The sequence below is a fragment of the Labrus bergylta genome, chromosome 10, assembly GCF_963930695.1.
Source record: "Labrus bergylta chromosome 10, fLabBer1.1, whole genome shotgun sequence".
In the NCBI taxonomy this organism is placed as follows: Eukaryota; Metazoa; Chordata; class Actinopteri; order Labriformes; family Labridae; genus Labrus; species Labrus bergylta.
The window spans coordinates 6,037,545-6,065,307 of record NC_089204.1 but is presented as its reverse complement, the minus strand read 5'-3'; the positions used below and the strand labels follow the sequence as shown (position 1 = coordinate 6,065,307).

Genomic DNA, 27,763 nt, shown 5'->3' with positions numbered 1-27,763 from the left:
CAGAGTAACGTCTGCTTTTTAATCCTTTTTTCTTTAAACCTGGGCCTTAAAATAAAAGGTACAAACATTGGAACTGCTTCAGCTGTGAGTAAAAGATTAGGATGCATTTGCTGCTACACCTTGATATCAGATGCATCCACTGAAAGTTGTTGCACACCATTTGTTGCTTTTGGACGCTGTGGTCAACTGGATAACGGTTCTGTAATGTTTTGGAGGTGTCGGCTGTTTGTGCTGCTGTGTGTAAAAGAGCATTCAGGTTCAAATTGGCCTTTACTTTCTCATAAATGTAACAGGCTGGTTATATTCAAACTCTTTACTTACTTGTTGAAACCCTGTTTTTATTTCTTTCCCACAGCTTTTAGAGTACGACAAAGAGCTGTCGGTGTTCAAGGATCGGCTGCATGAACTGGAGATCTCTTTCCCTCCCAGGTACATTTTTTATATTACACACATCTTTGTTTGTCTTTGTGTTCACACTCCTGCAGCCAAACACTGCTCTGAGATTTTCTACCTGTCACATGTTTCTGAATTCATATCTGACCCTTGCAGAAATGAAAGCGGGCAGAGTGAACTGGTTCAGATATAACTGATTCTACTCGACCTTAAAAGCCTCTGCATGTTTCTAATAAGATGGAGAGAGGCTATAACACAGTAAGGTTAACAGACTGATGCAGAGCTGGCTCCAATGTTTTGAATTTGTACTGCAGTACCCATTTTAAACACTAGGTGCCAGAGTTACATATTGCTCCTTTAAGCCGTTCTTTTGCTAGCCAAAAAAGCATCCCCGTTTTTATTGCACAGTTACTTGAATTGTCAATGCTCCTTGCTAACCAAACTAGAACTGATGACTTTGATAACCCTGCTCCTCTTTAGCTCCGCCCTCTCATCCATATATGGTCATCATAGGCTCCAAAAGACAAAAGACACAATGACAACCAAAATTGGTATTTCTGTAGCGTCACCCACCTCTTATTTACAGTCTTTGTAATATCAGCTAACAGCAAGAAAATGACAAATAGATACGACAACATACACAACAAATCCCTGAAGTGGAGGTTCTCCCGTGCACAATGTGTGAGCTGCTCATAAGGACTCATTATTGATATGTAAAACCAGAAGAGTCATCCACCTCCTTATTGTGCAAAATGGTTTAATAAAAGCTGCTGGATGTGTGTTTGATGGCTTTCAGTCGTTAAGTATGCTTGGATATGATCCCAAACTGCTCCCATGTGTGTGTTCCTTCATGTGTGTGTGTCTGTGTGTGTGTGAACGCTTCGGGCTGCATTGATATTCTGTCTCAGTGGGACTTGTGGGAGACCGGAGCGGGTGGTCTCCTCTCCTCTTCTCTCTCCTCTTCCTCAAACAAATGCATTTGCAATTAGCCCTTTCAGAGGAGAGGGAGGGCAAACACGCAGGCCGGCGTGGAAATATGTTTCGGGAGCTGCGCGTTAATGGCGCTTGACCTTTGCCGTCGGTTGTGACTCAATCAGTGCAGATAATGAAACGCTGTAATCAAACAATAATTACTTGATAAACTGCTCATGTGGCAGGCGCAGGGCGGCGGGGGATTTTAGTGTGTGTGTGTGTGAGAGAGGACTGGGGATACATAGAGCGATTAAAGCGTGTGAGTTTGAGACTGTGTGTGTGTGTGTCAAGGTTCTGCCAGTCCCTGTTTTTTAAATGACTCTGTGTCTTAATCAGGGACCCCATTTACATCACTTTGCATAAGTGACAGGTGGATTTATTGTCCTTTTACACCGGCTGACTTTTGCACCTATCCGTATAACACTGAATCATCTCCCCGCAGGGAGGCATGAACGAGCTGCTGCGCGAGAATACAAATGATTCCCACATACTTGAGGTGATGATGAATCAAAGAGATGAAACCCGGGAGCAGCATATGAAATTTGATTTGATCTACTCTGTGTGCGCGACAAACCACATCATTGTCAGCCTTGTAATGGGTAGCAGTGGCCTAGTTAAACTTAAACAACCCCCTCCTCCCACCTCTCTCTCACACACATACATACACACACATACACACACATACACACACATGCACACACACGCACACATGTGTCCTCCCTCCCCCTGTCAGGTCTGCCTTGTGCTCCTTGAGCAATCAAGCCTCAACGATTGTTCTCCATCACATAGCCTGCTCCGGACCAGCCCCTCGCCATCTGTGAGGTTATTACTCTTTTTAATGCAGGCCATCAGGACACGCCCCTCTCTCACACACATGCACGCACACGGCTCACTTTGCCTCAAATCTATAAATCAATAATAGTCACTAACATTTAATCTGCAAGTTAATTCCAGCCTGTTGTCTCCTGGTGGAGAAGGAGCTGTCACTAAATGAGACGAGGACTGTTTTTTCTGTGTTGACTGTTTTACGTCCGCGCACACATGCAGGTTGTTTAAATTCTTCACGTTTTAAAAGCCATATCTCTTTACTTTCAAAAAGTCGTCCATCAGAGTCGGCCGTGACAAGTCTAAGTGCTCGGGCACTGGGGTGAGGAATTTGTCCGGGTCTTGTCACAGTTGGACTTGGAGCCAGGCGGCTGCTGAGGAGAAGCTCATACTCAGGAGGCCGTGTAGGGTTTGTTTCTCAACCAAAGCATCAAAAGAGAACAGATAAGAGAAGCTTCTGTTTGGACACTGACCGACTCAGATCATTATTCAAGGTGCCTTAATCAATTAAAGAAAATATCCTGACAGAAATGGAGATTTTATCTTGATGTTTGAACCTCTAAATGACGCATTTTAGAGCCTTTTGACTCCATTGACTAAAACAAAGATTTTACCTCGTTAAAATTGAAGTTGCCAGTCTTTTTAGTTGATCATTTAGTTATTTTGTGTCAAGCCAATATTATTTTGGGGCAGAACTTACAAATGATAACTCCACACTCACACAATAACTCCAGTAAACGAAGAGGTGGAGGCTCCAGCAGCGACTCTGCGAGGTCCAGTCTCTGCTTTAGTGAATGGACTCTTTAAAGAGGGAAATGTAAATAAGGCAACATTGCTTCTATCTCTGTACGGATCCTTTCTGTAACGTTGTGAGACATCAGTGAAAAGTTTTAGTCGACACACTCTGACCAGACCCATTTTTCCTCCAGGACTTTTCTGGAGGGATTACAGTCTGCTTTACAGCTGCAGACTGAAGCAATCTAGAAGATCAATTCTTAAACTTTTTGATCCTATTTGGGATTTCTTCCCCAAAATGTGCAAAACAAATTAAGGCTAGACAAATATTCCCCTTCATTGCACGAGACTGCCACAAGCCATTATATCATTATGTTAGTTGAGGCTGCAGAACGGCCATATGAGTGAAAATAAGGGTACGTTTTAGTCTGCATTATGGTACGTTTGATATCATATTATAAATGGCATAACTAAAGTAATATCCCCTAAAACATACTAAGGCACCAGTAACGTATTCATATATTTTCATTGATTTAAGGGAAAGCTTTTAGTACTCCTCTGATCTGATTTCTTTACCCTTTTTTTCTTTGCACGAGATCGATGCAAAAATTGAATCGGGACCCTCGGCTTCAGGAGGAAATTCAGTGGACAATGAGGGAGCAGAAGGGATTCGGCTGTAACGTGGTTACTGGGAATGGGCTTTGAGGGAGATTTTGAGTGACATCAGAGCAGCGGTACAACTCCATCAATGGGCAAGTCATGATTGATTTCATTGTGGCGAGATGGTGAGGAAGCTGTGCAACGATGGTGAAAGAGAAACACGGAAAAAGTGGAGAGGTTTAAAATGTTGCAGCTGTCCAGAAAACTCCATTTAAAAAAAAAAAAAAAAAAAAAAAAAAAAAAGAGGAGCATTACAGACACATACAGTTTTATCATTTAGGTACTGCAGTATAGTAGATGATTTTGGCATGTGCATGAATGTTACCAAGATTTAAATGAGCTGCGTGCTGCTGCAGCCATCAAAGGTGTGTTGGGTTAAAAAAGATAGTGGAATGTCCCTTTAAGTACACACACACAGAGAAACTCTGAGAAGGTGCGAGAGGAATCAGCCTGCATGGCTCCAGTCCCATGAGTCTGTGTTTGTCCAGTCTCACTCAGGGGTCAGGAGGCTATAACTGATAAACAGTCGTGTCCTCACTGTTTGGGAAGCACCCTGGCACGTTAGCGAGCACTTTCCAAAACTGCAGCTCTGTTAGCCAAAGCGTGACGTTCCTGCTGCTGCGAGCAACAACATTCACAGGTTCATGAAAGGAGGGGGGGGGGGTTGTGGGGGGCCAGGCTGAGTGACTCTGCCCTTCAGATGAGGGGAAATTTTGGTCTCTCAAGGCTGCCTGCCAGTTCCTCAATAACTGTTAATAAGTAGGTATGAGAGGATTGTCAGAGTGGTCATTATGTGCTGCCACAGATGGCTGTCCTGTCCACACTGACCGTCTTTGTTCTGTGAATAACTCTTCACACAGCAGCAGTTTCAGCCTCTGTAGGCCTGCAGGAGTGATGTCAGCCTGTGTGTGTGTGTGTCTGTGTGTCTGTGTGTGTGTGTGTGTGTGTGTATTTCACTGTGCATACATTAGTCCTATAGCTCAGCTGTTTGCGTCCTGCACCAACAAGGCCTCTTGTTCTCGGACGGGGCTATACCGCAGAGTAGGCGCGTGACTCCATTGAAGGAGCAGCACAGATGTACTTCATGCGTCCGAGCTGCTGTAAGTGTGCGCCGTGTTACAGGCTGATCTACTGAACAGGAACATTGTTGTACAATCAGCAACACATCCATCATTCTAACTAGCAGAGAGCGGTGGAAATGATGAGCGGCCATTGTGGCGCTGATGGCTGCGGATTGTCCTCTGTGCCGTCTGAGATGATGCCACTGAGAGCCAGGCTTTGTCAAAAACAATCTTACACACAGAGGCTTAAATAGACGCCATCTGTGTCCCCTCGTCTTCATTTAGAGCCTCTGAAGACAGAAACATGTCGTTGCTGACGCTAACAGGCTGAGAGCTGCTGATGGCATTTCGCTCTGTTTGGACTAACTCTGCCAATGTTGTGCCTGTGAGCCTCCCCGCTCTGCAAACCGGAGCAAACATTCAGCTTTATTGATAGCATTTGGCTGATCTTTTTGAATCTGTGAGTGTGTGAGTGTGTGTGTGTTTTGCAAAGCCTCCCCTGACTACAGCAAACAAACATATCTGCAGAGTCTTTTCTGATCTTTTCAGCCAATCCCGGCTCAGCAATGGCCGCTCCAACCTCCCGTGATGCTGTTCACCTGCTTTGGCCTCATGTCCCTGATTCTGTGACTCTTATCTCTGGCTTCCTGCCCTGCCTATGTTCACAGGTTTATATTGCCCTCATTAAATACAGAGCAGCCAAACAGCTCAGTGTTTGTCCTGTCACTTATTCATCATTACGTTGAAAAGAGTGATAGATTCAGACGGGGAGATAAGAGAATGTGGGGAGGGGAAGTCTGGACAGGAGCGGTCTGTTCTGGGAATAGAGACAATAAAAACATTGCGTCAAGATGTAATTCAAGTAATCAATCAGAGAGCGATTATTCAATGTAAACGGTTTATTAAGTTTAAACTGTCCATGCAAAGTATTTTCTAAATGTTATTGAATTCATTCAGGCCGTCTAAAACCAAGAAAGCGTAACTTAGCTTTGAGATGGTTGTTTACATCAAACTGTTTAAATCAGTCTCAAATGAACAGTTTGAGTTCAATCGACGACCGACCTGTAAAGGCAACAAAACTGGGCACCGGTGTCCTAGTGGCTAGTTTGTGTACCCCATGTACAAAAGCTACAGTACTCTAACCTGTGGCTCCTTTGCCGTATGTCATTCCCTGCCCTCTGTCTCTCTCTTTCTGACTTCCGGCTCTGTCTACTACCATGTCTCTTAATAAAGGCGTAAAAGAGCCCTTCAAAATAAACCGTAAAAAAACAACAACGATGCAAAAGTCCAAAACAACTGCAACCACGTACATAACCTGCAAATAAAAAGAAAGCTGCAAAAAGCAATAACCACTGCATTTACATCAAATACACCCAAAAAAACAAAAACAAATGGAATATTCACAGATTAAGAGAACAACTGGAAATAGATAAACTCTGCAAATCTAGTCCTAAATACTCCAGGCCTGTAGGGGCTCTCAATCCTGTCACAGAAATACTCAAACAGGTAGATCGTTTTTTTGTTAGATTTTCTGCTGCAGGTACCTGAGTAGAAATAAAAAGCTCTAAAAGAGTTTAAAAGCACAAAATCATAGTTTTCAGCTCCTGGAGTCATTTAAACAAACACATGTATAGTGCTTTGTTTTGTACAGTATGTGAGTACAGCCTCTCTCTCTCTGCTGGGTGAGGCTGGGTGACACATACAGGTAGGACCTACACCCCCCCCCCCCCCCCCCCCCCCCCCACCTCTGTGTACCGTCGCAGTTCAAACAAACTGACAGCCAGCAGATCAGATGTGAGCGATGTGTCAGCGGCCGAGTCAAACATTAAACTCCGTACAGAACATGAATGAATAAACGAGCTCTCAGACGTGTCTGAGTGTGTGACCGCACACGCATGTTTCAAGTAAGAGCCGGTCAGACACACAAAGGAGCACAGGCACAGAGAGGAAACTGTTTTTATGTCAACTTTACTCAAGAGGTGGCCGCTGTAAAAAAAACAAAAAAAAAAAACTGTCAACACACCTGGCAGCACCAATAATTCAGTCACACATCAGCAGAGTGTGCGTCATCGTCCGACGCTGATGTTGGACAGATGTGTCAAACTTTTCACCTCATCATGTTCTGTTAAAAAGAAGCACACAAGTATCACAAACCCACCCTCTTTATATACAGTTTGTTTAATAAATTGCTGGCTTCATATAAAAATGACTTGGCAGGGTTATTTAACTTCAACTTTGACATGTGATGTCTCACATTTGTTGGGGAAACATTTAAGGACTTGACTTCACAGAAGAAATGATTCAGGGAGACGCAGATGGCTTAAGTTGAAGAGAGTCTATATATAAGATGAATACTCATGAGGAGATATGACTTAACAGCACACGTGAACTTGTGTCTTGCCAATCCAAATCTGTCAGACCGTCACTGGAGGCTCTCTCTGTCAAAAAGACAATACTAATGTCAGGGTCATATTACCCCTCCTAAACCAGGATGTGATGTCTGAAACAGCTGTCAGCCGACACTAAGGGCGCGGTCACACTGGCAATCTGTACCGTGCTGTACTCAAGCACAATTGGCCCCCCGCTTCCTCCGCTAGCCGGCACGGCCCGCGGTCACACTGCACCAGGACTAACGGTGCCTAAGCACGATTACCTCTTCTACATAACGTCGTTATACAACACATGCATGCTTTATGTTCTGATGAAGCGTGCTCAGTTTACAAACAAGCGGACGAGAGAGAGAAAAAAAAAAGGATGCACAGTCGAGTCCACGTCTGCACATCGGAGAACAACACAGAGAACATGACAGCTACTTTACTGACTTTGCGGCTTAATTTAAGCCATTTTAATCAGAATCCATCACAACATTGAATCACTTTAATTGATAATTACTGGATGTCCTCCCAAGAGCACTCTCAAACTTGCTGCAGAAAAATACTAGGGTCTGGCAGGAGAAACTCCGGCTCACATACAGCTCTTTCAGGAGTTTTTCATGAGATTTGTGAAAGCCTTACATCTTGTTGTTCTATTTCACCACTCGCATGAAGGAACAATGCATCGTGCATATTATAAATATGATTGCTAAAATCTCATCCCTGGGTGCACAGTGAGTAAAGCTGAGTGTGTGGATCGTCCTTCACAGCGACACAATAGTTGGATTGATCGGTTGGGCCTCATTAATTGGTGTAATTAAGTCTTTCTGCGGGCAGTAAGGGTCTGATATGAGCCGCCTGTCTGAGGCCACACGCCCTCTCGGAACGTTTACCTTCCACGATAAGTTTACTCGCCGCTAATCGGACACATTAATCACCCTGAGCTGTTGCACTGTTTGCGCTCGCATTACGGCGTGTTATCTGTGTATGAGCGAGCGCAGGGTGCGGTAAAACAGAAAGGGGAACAACCTTTTACCTGCACATACAGAATGGCCCTTTAATGACAGTCGTTGGGTATTTTTAATCAGTTTTTACGACTCTGCCTGTCAGCCGATTAACTGAACGGTTTGTTGCTGAAGTGCTCGGGGAAGTTTGTTATCAGGCCAGAGGGAGTTCATTGTTTGAAGGAGGTGAGGGGGAAACTTGATTTTTCTCTCAATCAGTTTAACACCAAAGTGACCCCGGGCTTGTTAGTCAATAAAGGTCTGAGAGGGTTCCCTGATAGGGGGATTGTTTGAGGCCGGGGTCCATCCCTCAGGAAGCAGCCGAGGATTCAGGCCACCCTGAAGACTTTGAAGACTTTGCTCTTTTTTCCACCCTCGATCTGCCTCTCTGTGTCTGATCCGTCTTTATCCCCTCTCCTCTGCCTCCTTGTCTATCTCTGTTTCTCTCATCCTATTCTTCAGGCTCTCTTTTATCCCGGATCACTCCTTCAGCCCTTTGATTAGCATACCAAAACCCCCCCATGCATTTCCCCCCACTGTTTAAGTGCTATTAATGCTAATTGGAGGCAGGGAACTTCACTAAGTAGCTTCATTCAGGTCTGTTTGTTCACCTGGTGGGGGGGCTGTGTGTGTGTGTGTGTGTGTGTGTGTGTGTGTGTGTGTGTGTGTGTGTGTGTGTGTGTGTGTGTGTGTGTGTGTGTGTGTGTGTGTGTGTGTGTGTGTGTGTGTGTGTGTGTGTGTGTGTGTGTGTGTGTGTGTGTGTGTGTGTGTGTGTGTGTGTGTGTGTGTGTGTGTGTGTGTGTGTGTGTGAGCTTGATGAAGGCAATTCAAGCATCTCCCTTTAAAGGTTATTCTGGTATTTTTTAACCTGGGTCCATTTTTGCATTCTTTGCGACATTTCAGACTGTTTGTACTCGTCAATGAAATGGATTCACTCCTCTCTTAGTCACTTCTATTCACTTTGTTTACTGATAATAAAACGGGTCATAGTGTTAGGATGCATCTGAGGCCACGAGGGCATCTCTTAATCCAAGTGTTTAAAATTCCTGTGGAATGACAAATTAAGATCTGTTAGCTGTGTTTGACTTTTGTCACTACAGTAGGAGCTTATCTCTGTGAAAACAAACCTCGGGTAGTCAGCAGGAGTTTCTGTTTTTCAGAGCTAAAGACATCAGTCTTTAAGGGTGCACTCACGTGAGGCAAAGTTGCTCAGCATGCTGACCTGCACTCACACTGCAACAGGACTAACCTGGCCTGAGTACGGTTATCTTGTCCTAATACAACACATGCATGGCTTAACATGATCATGAAGCGTGCTGAGTCTACAAGACAGCCAGACTAAAAAAAAAAATATGGACGCACGGTTGAGCCCTTATCCGCACATTGGCCATTAACACAGACAACCAGATAGAGCTACTTTGAAAAAAAAATATATATATTTTTGAGCTTTTTGTGCCTTTAATGAACAGATAGGACAGTGGATATATTCAGAAATCAGGGAGAGAGAGAGAGAGAGGGGAATGACATGCAGGAAAGGAGCTGCCCGCTGAGAGGAGTACAGCCTCCACACATGGGGTGCCCGCACCATCCACAGCGCCCCCAGAAAGAGCTACTTTACTGACTTTGTGGCTTATATTAAGTCACTGTGGTCAGACACCGCCATAATAAGACTTTGGGATTTCTCGATAATGGAAGGCGGGGATCGTGTATACTTAACGTCCATGTTGGGCACCCGTTCTTGTGCTCGTGCATGAGCACGTTGCGCAACTGTGTGGCTCTGTATGGCTCTTCCAACCGTGCCAGAGCCAAGGATCGGAGCACTCGCATTAGTCAGACAAACTGGACTTTGGGGGTTGGACATGATTGGGCGCGGTATGGTACAGATTGTCTTGTGTGAGGCATCCCTCACTTTGTACATTACATTATGTTACATGCAGCTTTAAACGAAGAGAGAACTCACAGGTGGCAGCTGGGACCTCTCATCGGAACACCAGTCTTTGCCTAATCCTTTTTAAATGGATCTTTAATAAAACCTCTAACACACACACAGAGCCTTCATTCCATGTTGTTTAGCTGAAAGCGTACGGTGCTTTCACACTTGTTCAAAACTTCAGACAAATTCCTGAATATGTTTTGAGTGAGTTGCATGTGTGAACGCAAACGGCCACATTTTTCACTGATGTGAGAACAAAGCAGGAAATATTCAGGACAGTTCACCACAAGCGAGCTGGAGAGGGCTGCTGGCATTTATATAGACGTATCACTTCCCCATGCCACGTAATGAAACTGCTTCATCATGTTTTCTGTCTGGCAGTATGTTTGCTCTTTGTTTGATTTTGTGTACGAGTGTTTTCATATGAGTCTGTTGCTTCTTCGTTAACTTTCATGTGGTTCGTCATGTCTTGCCTCATTTGGAGCACGAGTGTGCCCAGTAGGGATCGGCTGGAGGAGCTCCCCGCCCCTTCCTCTAACCACAACACACATTTAACTTACTGATAAATGCCAAAGATCCCTGTAGGTAGTCAGTCAACAGATTCTTTGAAGCAGACCCTTTCAGTTATAAAAAGATCATGGACTTTTATGTTATTGTTCATTATGTTTCCACTTTCCTCTCCTCCTCTACTCTGATCATCAAGTGCAACCAGCAGCCTCATTCGTCCACAGAGCTGTCAGTCATCGTGTAAAACCAGTTTTTTTGTAGCATCATACAACTAATTCAAACTAAGAGAAAAATGAACACATCAAATCAGCACAATAACAATTAGCTTCCCATGTTGGAAAAAATGGGAAATGTATTTGACTTATATTTTAATTTTGTAGTTTTGCCATCTGTTAACATGGAGGAGGCGGAGCTTACGACCTTTACTGCAGAGAGTCTGTAGGGGGAGCTCCAACAGTTTTGGCTTCAGTAATGGGGAGCAGTCATGACGTGCGAGTCTGTGGTTTAGTGTCGTGCAGTTTAAGTTCAAACAAGTTGCAGGTTAAAGGGAACATTTGGGTCCTCATCCTGAATCATTCTTTTTAAATTAATCTAAAATAAAACCTGAAACACGCAGAGTCTTCACTCTCTTTTTATATCTGAAATATACAGATTCTAGAAACATCTAAAGGCACTCACAGAAATGACTCCTAATGCAGACATTCACACATCATATCATCAGCAGGAGAAGACACATTCATACAAAGCAAGCTGCGCTAAACGTTTATTAAATGTATTCTGCTTTTGCACAAAGTCTAATTAAACTATCAGCGCTGCGTGTGTGTGTGTGTGTGTGTGTGTGTGTGTGTGTGATGAATGGAAGTCCAGATGAGTGTGTTTATTTAATCATTAGGATCCTCACAGAGGATGCCGTCTCTCTCGATGTTCTGCTACAGTTAGCACGCGCTGCACTGAAGGAGCAAATTGGATTGGTGTTACAGTACGTACGGCGGCGCCACGTCCTGATGAGCAGCCACAAACAAATTGGATTGTGTGGAGTGTAAATCTGAAGCGTTTGAAGGGACAAATTGAATTCTCAACAATGTAAATCTGTATCAGCTCCACTCCAGCTCGCTTAAATCATACGATTGTTCCTGCTGTTCTCAGATACCATCTCTCTCGCTCGCTCGCTCTCTCTCTCTCTCTCGCTCTCTCTCTCTCTCTTTCTTTCTCTCTCTCTCTCTCTCTCTTTCTCTCTCTCTCTCTCTCTCTCACTCTCTCTCTCTCTCTCTCTCTCTTTCTCTCTCTCTCTCTCTCTCTCTCTCGCTCTCTCTCTCTTTCTTTCTCTCTCTCTCTCTCTCTCTCTCTCTCTTTCTTTCTCTCTCTCTCTCTCTCTCTCTCTCTCTCTCTCTCTCTCTCTCTCTCTCTGAGACGTTATAGCTGCAGCTCCTAATCTGTTTTTGATGACCGTGTGAGGATGTATTGGTACATATGGGCGGCTGAATCTCTCTCATTCTTCCAGTTGTATAAACACACACACACACACACGCAGCCTGTACAGTTGGCAGAGAGAGAGAGACACGCTGTGATTGAGCCATCGGTGTGTGTTGATTCAGGAGATTACTAAGACCATCGTTCAGACTTATGGACCTCCTGTTTTTTGAGGAACACACTCTGATCTCTGATGTCTCATGTTTATTACTCTTCTGTTGATTCAGACGAGTCATATTTATCGCTCCTCTTATTGCCTTTCCTCTGTTCTTCTGCTCTTTGTGCGGGAAGAGTTCATTATTACTCAGATAGCAATTAAAACATGTTTAAAGAACCCTAAAATGTTCCTTATCAGAGTCATATTCTTGCATACAGCGGCTGTGCAATGGGCTGCTTGTCTTGATTTTGCAATACTACGACCTTCCTCCTCTGCTTCTTCTTGCTTTCCAAAGAATCTGATTTCCTGTGCATGTACATAAAGCAAACTTTATGATCTAGATCTGACCCTACTTACAACTCGGTGAACGTGCATTTTGCACCCAGAGTATTTAAGGTGCTGCTACAGCACCCGTCCAAAGTTTAACACTTGTATAACTCGTTTGTTTTATTCATTATTTCTACAACTTTCACTAGAATGCCCCCGGACAGAGCAGAAAGCGTCAAAGGCTGGAAACAGCTACTTTAATCTCAGATCTTTATGCAGAAAAGGAAAAGGAAATGTTGATTGCATGGTCAATAAAGTTTTATAGATTTCAAAGTCTGACCATAGACATAGAAGCAAAGAATGAATTGTAAGAACAAGGGGATATAGGTATTTGGTGAAAATATCGTCTTCATCTGCAGCGTATGAATGGGATAAGTTAATACTGATGGTCTCAGCAGCCTCTACCATCAGTGTGTGAATGTGTAGCTTTGAGTAGTCAGACTAGAAAAAAAAATACAAGCCCAAGTCCATTTACCTTTAACCTACTCAGGAACAATGGGTAGAAACAGTAGAGGAAATCTACATCATGAAAGACTGACACAACGTTTGAGACTCCAAAGCTCAGACGGAGGACGAGTGGGAGAACTGGACCTCATTCAGGACTCAAAGCAGCGACGAGGACGACAGGAAAAACAACTGATACAGCTAATGATACTTAGAAAACTACTAACAACTACTGGAATTACTGTTCCCAAACAACACCTTTGTTTTTATTTTTAAGAATATTTCTCCAGGACTTAGATCTATGTCTTGTTGGTCTATCAACATATTCATCTTTAGGCTTTATATGTGAACAAACGTTGAAAACACCAATTCAAATTGAAGTGACAAAGTTTGAAATTGGCCGTTCAGCATGGCCAGCTGTTGTCACCACCCTACTTACTGGCTCTACTGTTGTAGCTAAGAATTTGTGCTCTGTAAATCCGACACACAGGTGAAAGTTTTCACTTGAATTTGTTCCAGAGATGCTTTTAATTGACTCCCTCTTAAATTTCATTTGTATCCTCAAAACGCCGAACCCTGCCTCTCTGTTGTTCACCTGATATATGAACTGTTTGTGTTCTGTTTGTGTGTCACTCCAGTTACCCGTACAGTGAAGACAGCAGTCAGGGGAAGCAGTACATGAACACCAGATGCCCCGCCTGGTGTGACCGAATCCTCCTGTCGTCCTCCGCCAGAGACCTGGTCCTAAAGGTGAGTTGAAACTCCTCCCTCCACTAAGAACGTCTCTGTCCCTATATGTCTACAACTCCATCGTCCTTGATCCACATCCCCCCCTCCCGCCCTCCGTCGCCTCACAGATGGAGGGATGAGGTGTCTATGAATATTAATTTGGGCGAGCTAAAGCACGGGTCCATCCAGTCAGTATATATATCCCCGCACTTCACCCCAGCAGGCCTCCATCATCTTCATTAAGCCACAGAGCTGTCGTCAAACCCTGCAGGCCTCAAATCCATTGCAGCACAGTCTGCCGTCCCCATCCTCTCCGCCTGCAGTGTTTGCTGGATTACTGAGATCCACCGTGCAGCTCTGCCAAGTTCTCCCATATTCTCTGTAACCATATTCTCATTAAAGGGAGATTCTTGTATTTTCATATTTAGACCTTAGGATGATTTTTTTTGCATGTTTTGGGGGACAGGCTGACCATTTTTCTTTGGGGCAATTCTGCCAAATCAAAAGTTGATTCACTCAACAGATGATATGAAGGTGATCTGGTCATCTGAGAGGACTTGAAGCCCACGTCACTGATTGTTTTTTTAATTGTTTTTGGACCTGTAAGTCATTCAGACTCCATGTGTGATGGTGAAATTAGGGCCAGCTTTTTTTATCGAGAGAGTTTTATCGATGTGGAAAAAAGGAACATTTTCTTTGCATTTCAGATTCTTTAGCTCTGAGAGTAAGCCCTGCTGTCTTGGTCTGTGTGTGTTCAATGCATGAAGGCTTTCATCTGTTAATGTGTGTGTGAAGTAGAAGCAGCGGTGTATTGTACAGTAACTGTTCACCACAGGGGGGGCTGCTCAGGAAGTTTGGCTTTCCTTTGTCGGCCACAAATGAGAAATCCCTTCCTGATCTTTCTTCTTCTTCCTCTGACTGAAGCCTGGAAGGAACAATCAAAAAAACAAAAAACAAGGACTGTAAAACATTTCAAAAATGATAACAGCCAGTTTGTTTCTGCCACTTAATGTGTCAGAATGATAGAAATACTGATTCACACACACAGCTGCTCTCTGTTTGCTCTCCTCCCCCCACTTCATGCTCCGGCTAATTGCTTGTAATGTGGGGACGGAGTGAACAGTTAGTGTGTTCGCAGATTGGCTGATGATTCACTGAGCACACACTCTGCGGCTCTCAGCGTTACAGATTGTTGAGACATAGGCCCGTAAACAGCCCGGTGTGTGGCGTCATCTATCATGGCACGGTCGGTTAACTCGCCATCATGTTATTTTCTGCTTGCCGAGCCCTAACACGCCAAAGGTTGCCCGCTGGCTGCGCGGCGCGGCACCAGCTCCGGGAGCGGCGGTAATGAATGTTTAGCCGAGCGAGCACTCCCTCTCTGCCGCCGGGCCCCGGGTAATTTGTTTATCTGTCTAAAGATTATGCAGCCCGAAAAAATCCACAATTTTCTGCTGCCTTTGTGAATTATCAAGTGTGTGTTTGATGAATGTATTTGCGGCTCGGGGAGACGAATGGAGAGAGGTGGCGGTGCGAGGCCGCCGCAGGAGGCGGAGTGAGGTGCAGGTGTGCTGACCCCGCTCAGCTGCGGGATTGGTCTGAAGTTAATTTGGATTTCACTTTATGGTTCATTCTGGAGCTCTCTGTCTCTTTCTTCTGAAGCGCCGGAGCAGCACACCGAGTCACAACCCTGTGTGTGTGTGTGTGTGTGTGTGTGTGTGTGTGTGTGTGTGTGTGTGTGTGTGTGTGTGTGTGTGTGTGTGTGTGTGTGTGTGTGTGTGTGTGTGTGTGTGTGTGTGTGTGTGTGTGTGTGTGTGTGTGTGTGTGTGTGTGTGTGTGTGTGTGTGTGTGTGTGTGTGTGTGTGTGTAAAAAGTCTTTAGTTCAACCAGACAAGTGTGATTTATTCTCCAGTCTGCAGATCCCCGTGTGAGAGGGTAACAGCTTCTTTGTGTGCAGATATTGAAACATGATTTCCTCTGATAGGCTCTCAGATTACACTCAGAGAATCTGTGATGGAACAAAAAACGTGCACTTTGTGAATCCCTCCTGCTCTTCATTCCTCCTCACTGCACTGTGCTCAACTTTGAAAGTAGAATCTGTGCCCACTTCCTCCTGAAGGACTCGCTCAGTGCATCTCTGCGAGGGTCAGCAGTAAACCTACAAGAGGTGGGGTCTTTGTTAATCATTTAGATTCCTGAGAATCACAAAACACACCCTGGTGTGACCGGTCCCTGGTGAATCATCATGATGATGAAACATTCAAATATTCATACTACAAAGCAGCTGCTCTGCTAACCATGGAGACACACAGAGTAACAGAGCAGGACACAGTTTTGGTAACAATCAAGTTACAGATTCGTTGTGGAACCAGGTGAGTTGGTGAAGCTAAAAATGAATAAAGGCTAAATGGACTTGAGCTCTTCTAGTCTTCAGAATACTCAAAGCACTTTTACACTGCAGGTCACACCTACACATTCACTCACTGGTAGAGGCTGCTATGTGAAGTGAAGTGTGCTAGTATTAGCCAATCACATTCATACGCTGAAGACGGATCAGCAGGAGCAACTTGGTGTCTCACTGAAGGACACATTGGACATGAGCCGGGGATCAAACTCCCTAATCTTCTGATTCCGACTCTACCAATCTGAGCCACAGCCGCCCCTTGAGCGTGTTTAAATGGACTTGAGTATCTTGGTTATGAGCCTCATCCCAGTTGTGATCATATTTGGGACATGCCATTTACATGCAGACAGACATCTCATCATATCCCTGTATAGGCCTACATGATAAATACTAGTATCCTGGTTTTGTTACCCAAAGACTTGAATCCTGTTTCCTCTTGGAGTTCTTCGTGTAGCAAAATCACGCTTCTCAAAATCAGGATGAGGGATTATCCTTATTTCTGAAATAAGGTTGTGATGTTTACATACACGAACACAAAAACAGGATGCTGAAAAAGCCCGATCAAAACCAGGGTCATATGACAACGTAATCATTTGTTGAATCGTTTTTTTATTTTTAACTATTTGTGGTTCCTATTACTGCTACTACCTTGTGCCAATACGTCCAACTCACAGCAGTGCTGATGTCCAGTGACTCACTCCCTCTCCTGTTCTATTTATTATGAAACATAAAGCATGTAACTTATTCTGTTTTCATGACCTGAACATGTGAATTTGTGTCTCTGCAGCCTGAAAATGAAGAGAAGTCCATAGTGTATGATAACATCGGGCCCAATGTCTGCATGGGGGACCACAAGGTAACTACTGTGTGTGTGTGTGTGTGTGTGTGTGTGTGTGTGTGTGTGTGTGTGTGTGTGTGTGTGTGTGTGTGTGTGTGTGTGTGTGTGTGTGTGTGTGTGTGTGTGTGTGTGTGTGTGTGTGTGTGTGTGTGTGTGTGTGTGTGTGTGTGTGTGTGTGTGTGTGTGTGTGTGTGTGTGTGTGTGTGTGTGTGTGCGCGTGTGTGTGGTGTGTGTGTTCACGATGTGTCAGATTCTGCATAAGAAACAACCTTGAGGCTTAAAATCATCACCACAAATCAAGTGTTTGAATCAAACTGGAACCTTTAAGAACCGGTGATGAAAAGATCTTGATGTGTCTTATCACACAGTAGAAACAAATTCAACCACATCTGATCAGTCTGTAGCTTCCTGCGTGCACATGAAGTACACACCAGAGTACACACTAACTCCTTCACTGCAGAGTATCATGATTTAATTTAACCATATTATACTCAGCCCTATTCCACACTTTGTCACACACATGCAACGATAAGAACACATTGAGGTAATAACCCACCGAATTCATCTCCAAACAAAACTACAAGACTTAACTTCTATGTAACAGGAACGTCTCCAAACAGCTGTAACCTACGTTTGTGTGGATCAACATACACGATCATCCTTAATGCTTCTCTCTTCCAGCTGTAAACAAACATCACTTGTTGTCAATTAAAACTATTTTAACATACAGAAAAAACATGTCCATTTTACACTAAAAATGTGCTATATAAATAGAGTTGACTTGACTAAAACAAGTGAAAGCATGATGTCAAAGTGTTAAATTATGATATTAAAGTGTTAAATTATGATGTTAAAGTGTTAAATTATGATGTTAAAGTGTTAGATTATGATATTTAAGGGTTAAAGCATGATGTTAAAGGCTTAAAGTAAGATGTTGAAGTGTTATTAAATGAGCAGCGGAGGTGCTAGAAGATAGATTTGTTTTCTTTGCAGTCAGCCATGCTAGCTGTTTCCACATGTTTCTAGTCTTTGTGCTAAGCTAAGCTAATCACCTCTTCTATTATCAGGCTAACCTTAAAACATGAAGCATTATCACACTTTATATCCTCACGTAAAGCAAAATGAATCACTACAGAAAGAATGGTCTGTCATAGAAATGTAGTATCTACAGTGGAGTTTGACTTAAAGGTTGAAGGAAACAGCCAACAGGAAGGATCGTCTTTTCTTTTTTTTTAAAGCTGACTGTATAGAAAGTTGTTTAACACTGTGGCTTCAGTCTCCTCCGTGTCAGACAAGAAGGTCTTACCCTGAAAGAGAGGCGCCTGGAGTCAGGTCTTTCATCAATACTCAGAGTGTCACAGACAGTAGTGTGTGTGTGTGATGTGACCCGAGCACACTGAAGGATACTGCAGCACGGCTCACCTCCCCGCCGCACACTGCCGCTAAAATCACACACAGCTATGTTAAAGAAATGTCCGATGTAGTTAGCACGCGGGTACAGAAATGCACGGCACCGCTGTGTGAGTTTAACCTGCGACTCCTCCTCAGAGAGAGAGAGAGAGAGAGAGAGGGAGGGAGCATCAATAACCTGTCTTCTCTGACTGTCTCTGCCCCCCCCCCGACCCCCCCCCCCCCTCCAGCCCGTCTTCCTGTCCTTCCGAATAACAGCGGGGGCAGGTAAACCTAATGCAAATAAGCACAAGTGTTGTGTGGTGCAGTGATGTCGTGGTAAATATTAACTTTTCTTTCTTAATATTTCTCACACTTGTTGCTATTGTTTGCTTTGACTTGCTTGATTGTGTCACTACGAGTTGGTTCTGGAGACAGATGAGCCTGTTTGAGATTTGATGTGGTTAAAATGCTTCTGACATTTTAAGACATTCAGGCAGAATTTCTGTGTCTTTTTAACATGGGGGCTCTAGTTTGACATATTTTCGGGGGCTAAATGAAGAATTGGTGCAAAAAGTTTTTGAATTGCTCCGCTTGGATTACAGCCATGACGACGGCTGCAATATCTGCAAATTAATCCAAAGTATGTCCAGTAAAAGTTGTTGTTTTTGTCTCTGACAGGAGCAGATTGTTTATCGAAGTGTCTGACAGCATCACAGGAAGGATCCCTGCAGAGAGAGAGCTTTTTGTTAAACAGCCATTTACATAATTCTTCTTCTTTAACCAGAATCAACATAGTTGTGACAGTGTTTTTTTTTTTTCAAACCCCCAGACTCCATTGAGAAAAACAAGTCACTTGACCTTGAAGAACACACGAGTCTCTGCTCTACTTCTGATTTGACTTGTTGGCCTTGGTGTTAGAAGCTTTCAACCCATTTAAAACACCCATAATTATGGGATAATAAGAGTCCCATAATTACATAAAAAAGTCTGGGGGAATAAATTGACTGATTTTGGTCAATGGAGTCTGGTGGTTTTGAAAAGCACGCTGTTACAACTGTTTTTATGTTATTTATTTTCATTTTTAATGTTCATTTTTGGGCTCCTATGCCTTTTTTTAGAGACAGGACGGTGGATAGAGGCAGAAATAATGGAGCAAGAGAGAGAGAGAAAATGGGAATTGACATGCGGGAAAGGACGGGGAGCGCTGATAGTCTAGCGGTTGGGTTGCATGCCCCATGTGCAGAGGCTATAGTCCTTGTTGCAGCAGCCGTGGGTTCGAGTCCAGCCTTGGCCCTTTGCTGCATATCGCCCCCCCCCCACTCTCTCTCCTCTTGGCATTTCCTGTCTCTATTCTGCTGTCTTATCCAATAGCGGCAAAAAGACCCAAAAATAACTTTGCAGGACTACATGGGGCGTGACATAACCACTAGGCCAATTGCACCCCAGTTTCTATATTTCTGTTTTTAAAAAGCGTCTTTCTCTCTAACAAAAAAGCTCTATCTCTGCAGGGATCCTTTCTGTAATCATGTCAGACTCTTAGACTAACAATCGGAGTCCTTCAGGGACAAAAAGAAATCTTTTAGAGGCAGTTTAGAAACTTTTTGCTCTTTTTCCAATTCAGACCCTAAAATGTGTGAAATTAGGGCCCGTGTTCAAAAGGACAGAAATTCCCTTTTCACTCACAAACTAGAGCAGCATCTTGTTTTCTAACCTTTTTCTTTTATTTTTAAAGTCGGCACCAGGTCATTTTTTGGTTTGATTGAAATGTCGGCTTCTTGCTGAGGAATGAAACGTTTCTTTTTCCTCTCCTCAGGGAAGTGTTGCCAAAGGGGGGAGCAGATATTCCGTGAAGCGCCTCTGTGAGAAGAAACAAACAGGACACCAACACACACATGCAAACACACACGCACAAATACACACACACACACAAACACACACACTTTACACAAGCGTACACTGAAGACAAAGTTTTTCAGCAGTGCTGACCAGTCACAGTTGTCCTGACACCTCATCCATACGAAGCCGTTTTCTCTCCATAAAACACTTGTTGAGACGTGGACGAGCACCCGAGGGCCCGGCTCCAGACAAGACACACATCGCTGACCTCACTGTTGCCATGCAACCCCCCCACCCCCCACCCCCCCATTCCCCAGAGAAGGAAAAACAGGACGGACGGACGGACGACTCTCTTCCATGCCACAGCCTCATTGCCAAAACTCTAATTGAAATCAGTCGACTACATGTTTAGACACCGCACTCATCCATAGGTTTGCCTCTGTGTATAGAAGCTACTCTCTCCACACAGTGTGTAAGGTGTTTTAAAAAAAAAAAAAAAGAAAAGTGCAATGCAAAAAAAGTTGTCTTATCTATATCGTTAGGGTTATTTGTACATTGGACAGTATAACATAGAGTTGTTGATGGTTTTAGTGGCGTTCTCTTTCTGACCAAACTTTGAGGTCCTTTTTGTTGGAAGATAGATTTCAACAACTTCTCTCTATATATAAATATATTTTTGTTTTTGTTGTTGTGTGCACAACACACTGCCATGCCTGACACATCCGTTGAGTCTCATTTTATATACTGTACTTTTTAAAGAGATAATTTATAATTCTTACCAAATGTTTGTGCAGACTGTGTGGGTGTTCCTGCAGCACCGAGGAGAGACACTCTGTGTGATTTATTGCCTATCCAAGAATGTTTTAAGCAGTGCCATAGACCATGCAAGTATATAAGATAATGTCTCATATATAGCACTCTCACGTTATGTCATTATTACTCTAACTTATTTCTATAATATTATGGTTCTGAATGTGATATTTTAGATAGGCTTGGGTATCCTTAAAATGTAATTTTGTCCGTTTTTGTTACTGCATTTTGGTGCCAAGTATCCACACAGACATGACGTGTGTCAGAGTTCAATGTTTAAGTCAGACGGTTTAAGGTGTTGATTATGAAATGTTTAAAAAAAAAAAAACTAGAGAGAAACTCTAAACGCGGGAAAGAGCAGCAGGAGGAGGGAGGAGGAGGAGGAGTTGCTTTTTATTCGTCTGCTCATCGCGGATCATTTGAGCATTAAAGGGGAGCTCGGAGACGCCAGCGTTTCCTTTTATCGATTTCATTTCCTACACTACAGATTTCAGACTGTGTCAAACCGTCACATTGATCCTCCCTGATTTATTTTATTTTATTTGCTCTTACGTTTCCATCTGAATCACTGAAATGATTGAGTGCCTGCTGCAGGCTTTCTGTTCTGCTGCTGTGATTTTGGTTCAAAGTTTAAAAATCGAGATAAATCCCGCCTGCTTCTGTTTGGGTTCCTGCTGCTCTGTGTGAGTTTACTGTAGGAGTTTTTTAAGCTGCAGTTTGTGTTTTTTCTTCTTCACTCCATCTTATTAAAGCAGATAGAGATTTGATTCTTTAGCCCCTCTGACGGCATGGCCTCTATACTGTAGGAGGTGATGCAGTTCTCAAGCAATAAAAAACCATTAGAGCTCAACCGGCTGTTTGTCCTCATTATTCCAGCTCACATGACCTCTTCAAACCTCACACACCACATCCTCAGTGTCTTCTTCCTCATTGGACACGAACTGTGTTTCTACACGGAGATGATGCACCGACGGCTCCAAGAGAGATGGGCCTCCAGCCGAGCCAGGGACCAAAACACATTTGTAGAGTTTCGATTTTATATTAATTGAAGTTACTCCCAATTTGCTGATATGTCCTCAGAATTAGTCAAACATCGCAATGAAAACCAGCAAAGTAGCTTACTTCTTTTTTTTCTTGCTTTAAAAAATGTAAAATCTTTCCAGATTTCTGGAATGAAGGAAATACAAGATAAAACTGCAACAGGGTGAAACACCTTAAATACATCTATAAATAAATCTATTTTACTATGCATATAGGTTATGCGCCAATAAGATGCACAATGGAAAAAGAACTGTCAACATTTTAAGAGCCGTATGTCGCCTTTTTTTGATCGTAAGTTTCCAAAGATTCAACTTTTTACAGATTTTTTTAAACAAACTTCCAGTAGATTTTGTTAAAATCATAAATATAAAAATAACATTTGATCTAAATTATAAACTAAAATCAAAAAGCGTTTAAGTGGGAAAAAGGGAACTATAAATTGCTCTTTATATTGTCCACTGTTTCTGCGAGAGCGACGTAAATGTGAGAAAATATAAGTAGGCCATACTTGGTTTCCTTCAGTCGGATCCGCTTTAAGCAGCAGCAGGTGTTTAATTCACACTAATTCAATCAAATAAAACATACAAAGTTTAATTTGATTTGATGGCTTATTATTTCTGATTGGCTGAATCCAGAAGTGACGGTACGTGAAGCTCCAATAGCGTTCAAATCTGCATGGAGGAAACAAATGGGTGCAGTGCCATTTAAGGACAGAGGGGGCGAGCTTCTGTCAAACAGCTCCACAGCACTGGGTTATATAGATTTATACTAAACAAAGGAACTCTTGAGGCTAAATAGTAAAATATTATTAACAGCTGAGAAATAAATCTTAATTTAAAAATTACTACGGAAACATAAAATGGTCAAAAAGAGTTTGTTACGCTTAGAGATTGAGATTTAAGATGAAAAACAAAGTGATGAGAGAGCAGCCAAAGATGGCCTCTAAGAGTTCTAATAAACCATGAAACAGTCTTCTATTGTTATAATAGTCTTATTAATAATAATGTGATTTGTCAGCTGGTGTAAAAGAGCCAAAAGCTCAAATATTTCAGTGTTACTCATAGAAACTGCCTTCATGACTTTTGGTTAGAAAAGTACAAAAAAAACATTTCCTAATCTTTCACAAACTGGGATTAAATGTATTTTATGGGGCTGTCATGAGGTGGATTTTTTTTTTTGTCAAAACAGTTGTAATGTTGATGTTCATTCGCTGCCTTGCTTTAAATGATAATTATGATAAATTCCACATAAACTGTTAAAATTCTGAAGATACAAATAAACCTGCATGAACAACAAAGTCAAACTTTTCTTTTCTTTATGTAGAATGAAGTTAAACAAAATACTGAATGTGTCTTAAACTATAACGACATTTTAATGACGCCATCATCATTATTATAATTATTTTAAGAGTTTCTTTTCAACCTTTCCGCAAAATAACGAAATTCAGTTAAGATATTCATGAATTTATCTTTAATTTATATTAAGCCCACACATTCAAACAAAAGTCACGATAAAAGAAGAAATGCTTGTTAAATAATTTATTCATTATACAAAGTGTTTTCTCTTCCTTGAACCTTCATCCTTCTCTCTTTAACTCCAACAGTTTGCTGCTCCGCTGTGTGCTGATGATGAGGGACAAATTAAAAAACTAAAAAACAGAAACTGTCTCAAGTTAAGTGAAAGAAAAGTGTGTGTGTGATGTGGGGTTAAAAAGCAGATCTTGTTGTTTTTACAGTGATTATTTACAGCATTCTGAGTCTGTACATTTCTGTTCCGGAGCAGAAGAAAAGAGGCGGCATTATTCTGCAGGAATGAAAAGGAAGCAGCGGGTCTATCTGAGGGGCAATAAGCGCGTCCGAACATAACTTATTCAGTAAAAAATATATACAATCTTCACACGAACATTTTTCATCTTCAGGCTGCAGCACAAATCATCCATTCAGCTCAAATATGCGCCCGCAGAACATTCAACTCTCTCGCCTTTTAGGACAGTGGATACCCTGGTTAAACTGAGCTTTAGAAGCATCACAGGCCCCGATTACACCTGCCATTTTTAACATGCGTCCCGCACCCGGATCAGTGTCGGCTGCTCATAATTACGACTGACAGTCACCTTTAAAAACGGCTTAAAATGACCGTGAGCCGTTTAGGAATCGACATTTTAAAATAAAGTCGATTTTTTAAATGAAAGTGGTGCATACTTTGTTTCATAAAAAAAAACAACTTAAGAGGCAGTTTTGTCATTTTCCTTCAAATAAAATATCGCCGATTCATAAAAACATTCATTGGTCTAATTCAGAGCTAAATAAGCGGCCTGCCAGACTTTGAAATGAGGAAGGAGCTGCCATTTTTTTAAGATTAATGTGTTACGCATAATGTAACAGGTGCCATGCCTCCATGAGTGAGAAATAAAAGCACCTTTATGTGTGAAATAAATGAAATAAGTCACACTGAAAGGCCCGACACTGATCCGGATTGTGTGTGAATAATAGTTTGTTACATTTACACCTGTTGTTAAAACTCCAGTTTTATGCGTAAAAACGTCGCCAAAACGGCTCCTCATCCCCAATATTTATTGTCCGTTCAGCTGACGTGAACTTATTAGTCTTGTTGAAGTCCAGTTTTGACAGAAGTTACATCTCCGAGTACACAGAGTCTGTAAAAGTTTGGATTTGGATGCGTCACGGTCAGCGCGTTCTCCGTGCGTCATGGCACACACTCCGCATTTCTGGCTCCGTGTGAGTTTAACGCATCCCATCAGGCGCATGTTCATAATGTCAGGTGGAAAAGGGGGTCAGAAAGAGTGCGACAGGTCTCTCTTTGTAGGACCCCCCAGACTTTGGCCCCGTCAGGTGTGGGCATCACAAAGTGTCCGAGCTGTTACTGCAGGGGCTGATCAGCGCCAGGTTGGTGGCCTTGTGCTTTTTCAACAGTCTCGTGATTTTCTCGTCGTCTGAGTTTGGGTCCAGCGGTTTGTTGTACTCGTCGTCGTCCTCGTTCTCCGAGCTCTCCTTCATCTTCTCGGTCTCAGAGTCGTGCTTTTTCTTGGCCGTGGCCATCTCTGCCGCGTGTCTCTTCCGCCATTTGGTTCTTCTGTTCTGAAACCAAACCTGAGGAGTAGAGAGGGAGGCACACAGATGCTCAACAGGTCCAATATACTGTGGATCATTTCCATATCTTCAAAGCAGGTTTAAATTATCCAGGGCACAAAACATGGGAAACAGGGGAATTCATATCAGAAATATAAATAATAATGAAAAAAATGCTACAAAGATTGTTTTTAGTTGGATACAATGAAAGCTTTTGCTCTGAAATAATTTACTTCTGTAAATTCAAATGATGCGTAAAAGTGAAAAAAAAAATACGCAACAAAAAAACAAGAATCCCCATAATTCCCTTGGATTTTTACACAGGTATCTGACTTCATGTTTTACCTTGACTTGACTCTCGGTCATCCCTAAAGAATAAGCCAGGCGCGCTCTCTCCGGGCCGGCCAGGTATTTCGTCTGCTCGAAAGTTTTCTCCAGTGCAAAAATCTGCTGTCCTGAAAAAGTGGGTCTGGAGTGTTTCTTCTTCCCGTCCTTGTCCATCATCATGCTCGCCTGAGCTGCAAAACAGAAACACGCAGGATGGTTATGCACTGAATTTAATTAAAGATAGTATTAATAAAGTGATGCTCCTGTAGGTTAACACATATTTTATGAGCCAAATTACACTCCAACTGGCCAAAGTGTGTCTGAGCTATATGACGAGTTCACTGACAAACTACTCACCATGGTACCATGACAGTTTTATATTAATATTTTAATGTAACAAGTTTGAAAGTCCTGCCAAGTACACATAAAAACGTCATTATCTATTAAGAACTTAGTGTTTAAGCAGCCTGAATTTACGGCGACCACGCAGTGCGTAATTATATTTTATCACTTGATATCAGCTGTAATATCGACATTTTCTGTGTAAAATAAAATGAAGTGAAGTGTTTTTGTTTGTGTGTGATTATATGTGCAGTGACAGGCCTTTCACAGGCCTACATTAAGAGTAACAACACACGATAACAACACTAATACTCCGAGCAGAGAAACTGCTTTTTCAAATTTTATATCCATGAACTAGAAGTGAACACACTTTATGATCCTTCAAGTGTACAAAGGTAAAATAAAAAACAAACAAATAAAGAGGACTTACTGGGACAGGGAATCCGCGGGTCCCTCCAGGGAGAACCCTGCATCACCCCGGGCCAGAAGATAGGCGCCCTCCCCGGCAGCTCGGCCAGGGGCTTCGGGTACCGCGACACCGCCGGGCTGAAGTACATTCCCGCAGCGGCTGCGGCGGCTGCGGTGGTTGCCAGGCCATTTATCCTTGGGAACCCGGAGAGCAGCTGCCCGGCCGTGGTGATGGGTCTTCCCAGGATGTCGCTTATTCCGTGCGGGGTGCCCATGGAGAGCTGGGAGTTAAGGTGGGAGAGCTGGGAGTTAAGGTTGGAGAGATGGGGCGTCTTGAAACCCGCCGGGCCCTGCTGCAGCGAGTACGGGAACAGGGACGTCTTCATCTCGGTCATGTTGTGTAACGCCGCCAGCGGGGTGCTGCCCAGGACGAACGCACTCTGCCGGTTAGCCTCCATCTGCCCGACCGCTAACATTTGTGAGCATGAACCACCGGGCACGCTCGGTTAAAAGAAACGGGAAATAAAAGATTCGAGTAAATAAAGTTGAAGAGTCAGGATCCAGGCCACCTCTGCTTCTCCTGAAGTATCCTGGAGGAGGAGGACGAAGAAGAAGAAGAGTGTGGGAATGTTGGAAAACTTCTCTCCTCTCTGGGGAAGCGAACAGCTCGAAAAGTCCCAAAAACGTCTCCGCGTGTTCGTCGTGGTCTCGTTCTGTCACAACGTGCCCGCCACAGGAAGCCGCTGATGATGTTTTTAGTGGTTTTGATGGGAACCATTAAGGGCTCGGCTTGTCTTTCCATAAATTGACTCGCTGCTCTTTAGCTGCGGGGGAAGCCGGGACCCGCTGATAATAGCGCAGCCACCTGCACGAGCACTATTCCCATTGGACGGAGGAACTGAGTGAGACAGCGCCCTGATTGGAGGAGACAGAAGGTCCGCTGCTTCTCTTGTGCGTGCTCGTTGGACGGGTGCTGCCTTTACGTACAGTCAGAAAAATTCCCTTCCTCTTATTGGAACTGACAGGTAGCCTTTCAAAGCGGATAAACAGCCGCACAACAAATCAATGTAGAACATGAATCTCTTACCTTTATAGCCAATATCTTTGTTTTGGAATAAAATCATTTAATCTGTACTTGAATCGTCTGCGCTCCACCAGAAGAAAATGTTTCAATCTTTTTTTTTAATTTTTATTTCAAAGCCGTGTTTTAAGCCTTCAATATTCGTGGAATCGGAGGAGACCATGAACGCATCAGCAGCAGCCACACTCTATTAAGATCTTTAGCGGTGCTGTTAATGATGCGTCTCACAGCGCGGAAATCATTGTTTCCACATATGACAAAGAATATACATTTACATTATGAGCTGTCCCGCAGACTGTGCGGGTTTATTAAAGAAGAAGCGGGACTCTGCGAGGGGAGGACGGACTCCTAAAGTGAATTTCACGGACTCAGAAAATTAAATTGTGAAGAAAAGTGGACGGAAAAATAATAAATAAACAGGATAGATTTGTTTTAGTCATTTAAAAATAGTTTTGTTTGATGTTTGAGAAGTGCAGCGTGGTCAGCCATGTCAAAGTGATTTATTTTATTTAATTTGCATTCATGCTATTTTCTGTTGTGACTGATCCCAGAGCCCACTTTGGAAGACAAGGTCTAAAAAACGGAGTTATTCCTCCGCTTGTTGCT

The 27,763-nt window shown here is 43.0% G+C and overlaps 2 protein-coding genes across 3 annotated transcripts in view; one reads left to right on the top strand and one right to left on the bottom strand.

Annotated features, from left to right (window-relative positions):
• Positions 1-21,719, top strand: part of LOC109989512 (inositol polyphosphate-5-phosphatase A) — a 178,073-nt gene extending 156,354 nt beyond the window's left edge. Inside the window, exons 12-16 of one of the 2 annotated variants that reach the window (XM_020641291.3) lie at positions 356-429; positions 13,499-13,610; positions 16,781-16,849; positions 18,472-18,508; positions 20,037-21,719. In XM_020641291.3, the coding sequence (XP_020496947.1) occupies positions 356-429; positions 13,499-13,610; positions 16,781-16,849; positions 18,472-18,508; positions 20,037-20,086 (342 nt within the window). In that variant the 3' untranslated portion in view covers positions 20,087-21,719. Of the gene's footprint in view, positions 1-355; positions 430-13,498; positions 13,611-16,780; positions 16,850-18,471; positions 18,560-20,036 lie in introns of both variants that reach the window. The other variant, XM_020641293.3, reaches the window with a different exon arrangement.
• A 2,362-nt stretch (positions 21,720-24,081) lies between these two features.
• On the bottom strand, positions 24,082-26,928 carry nkx6.2 (NK6 homeobox 2). The gene is made up of 3 exons (XM_020641304.3): positions 26,099-26,928; positions 25,345-25,517; positions 24,082-25,020 (listed from the first exon to the last, which is right to left on the bottom strand). Exons 1-3 carry the CDS (start codon positions 26,550-26,552, stop codon positions 24,772-24,774), a joined length of 876 nt encoding a protein of 291 aa, XP_020496960.1. The 5' UTR covers positions 26,553-26,928; the 3' UTR covers positions 24,082-24,771.
• Between the last annotated feature and the right edge of the window lie 835 nt (positions 26,929-27,763).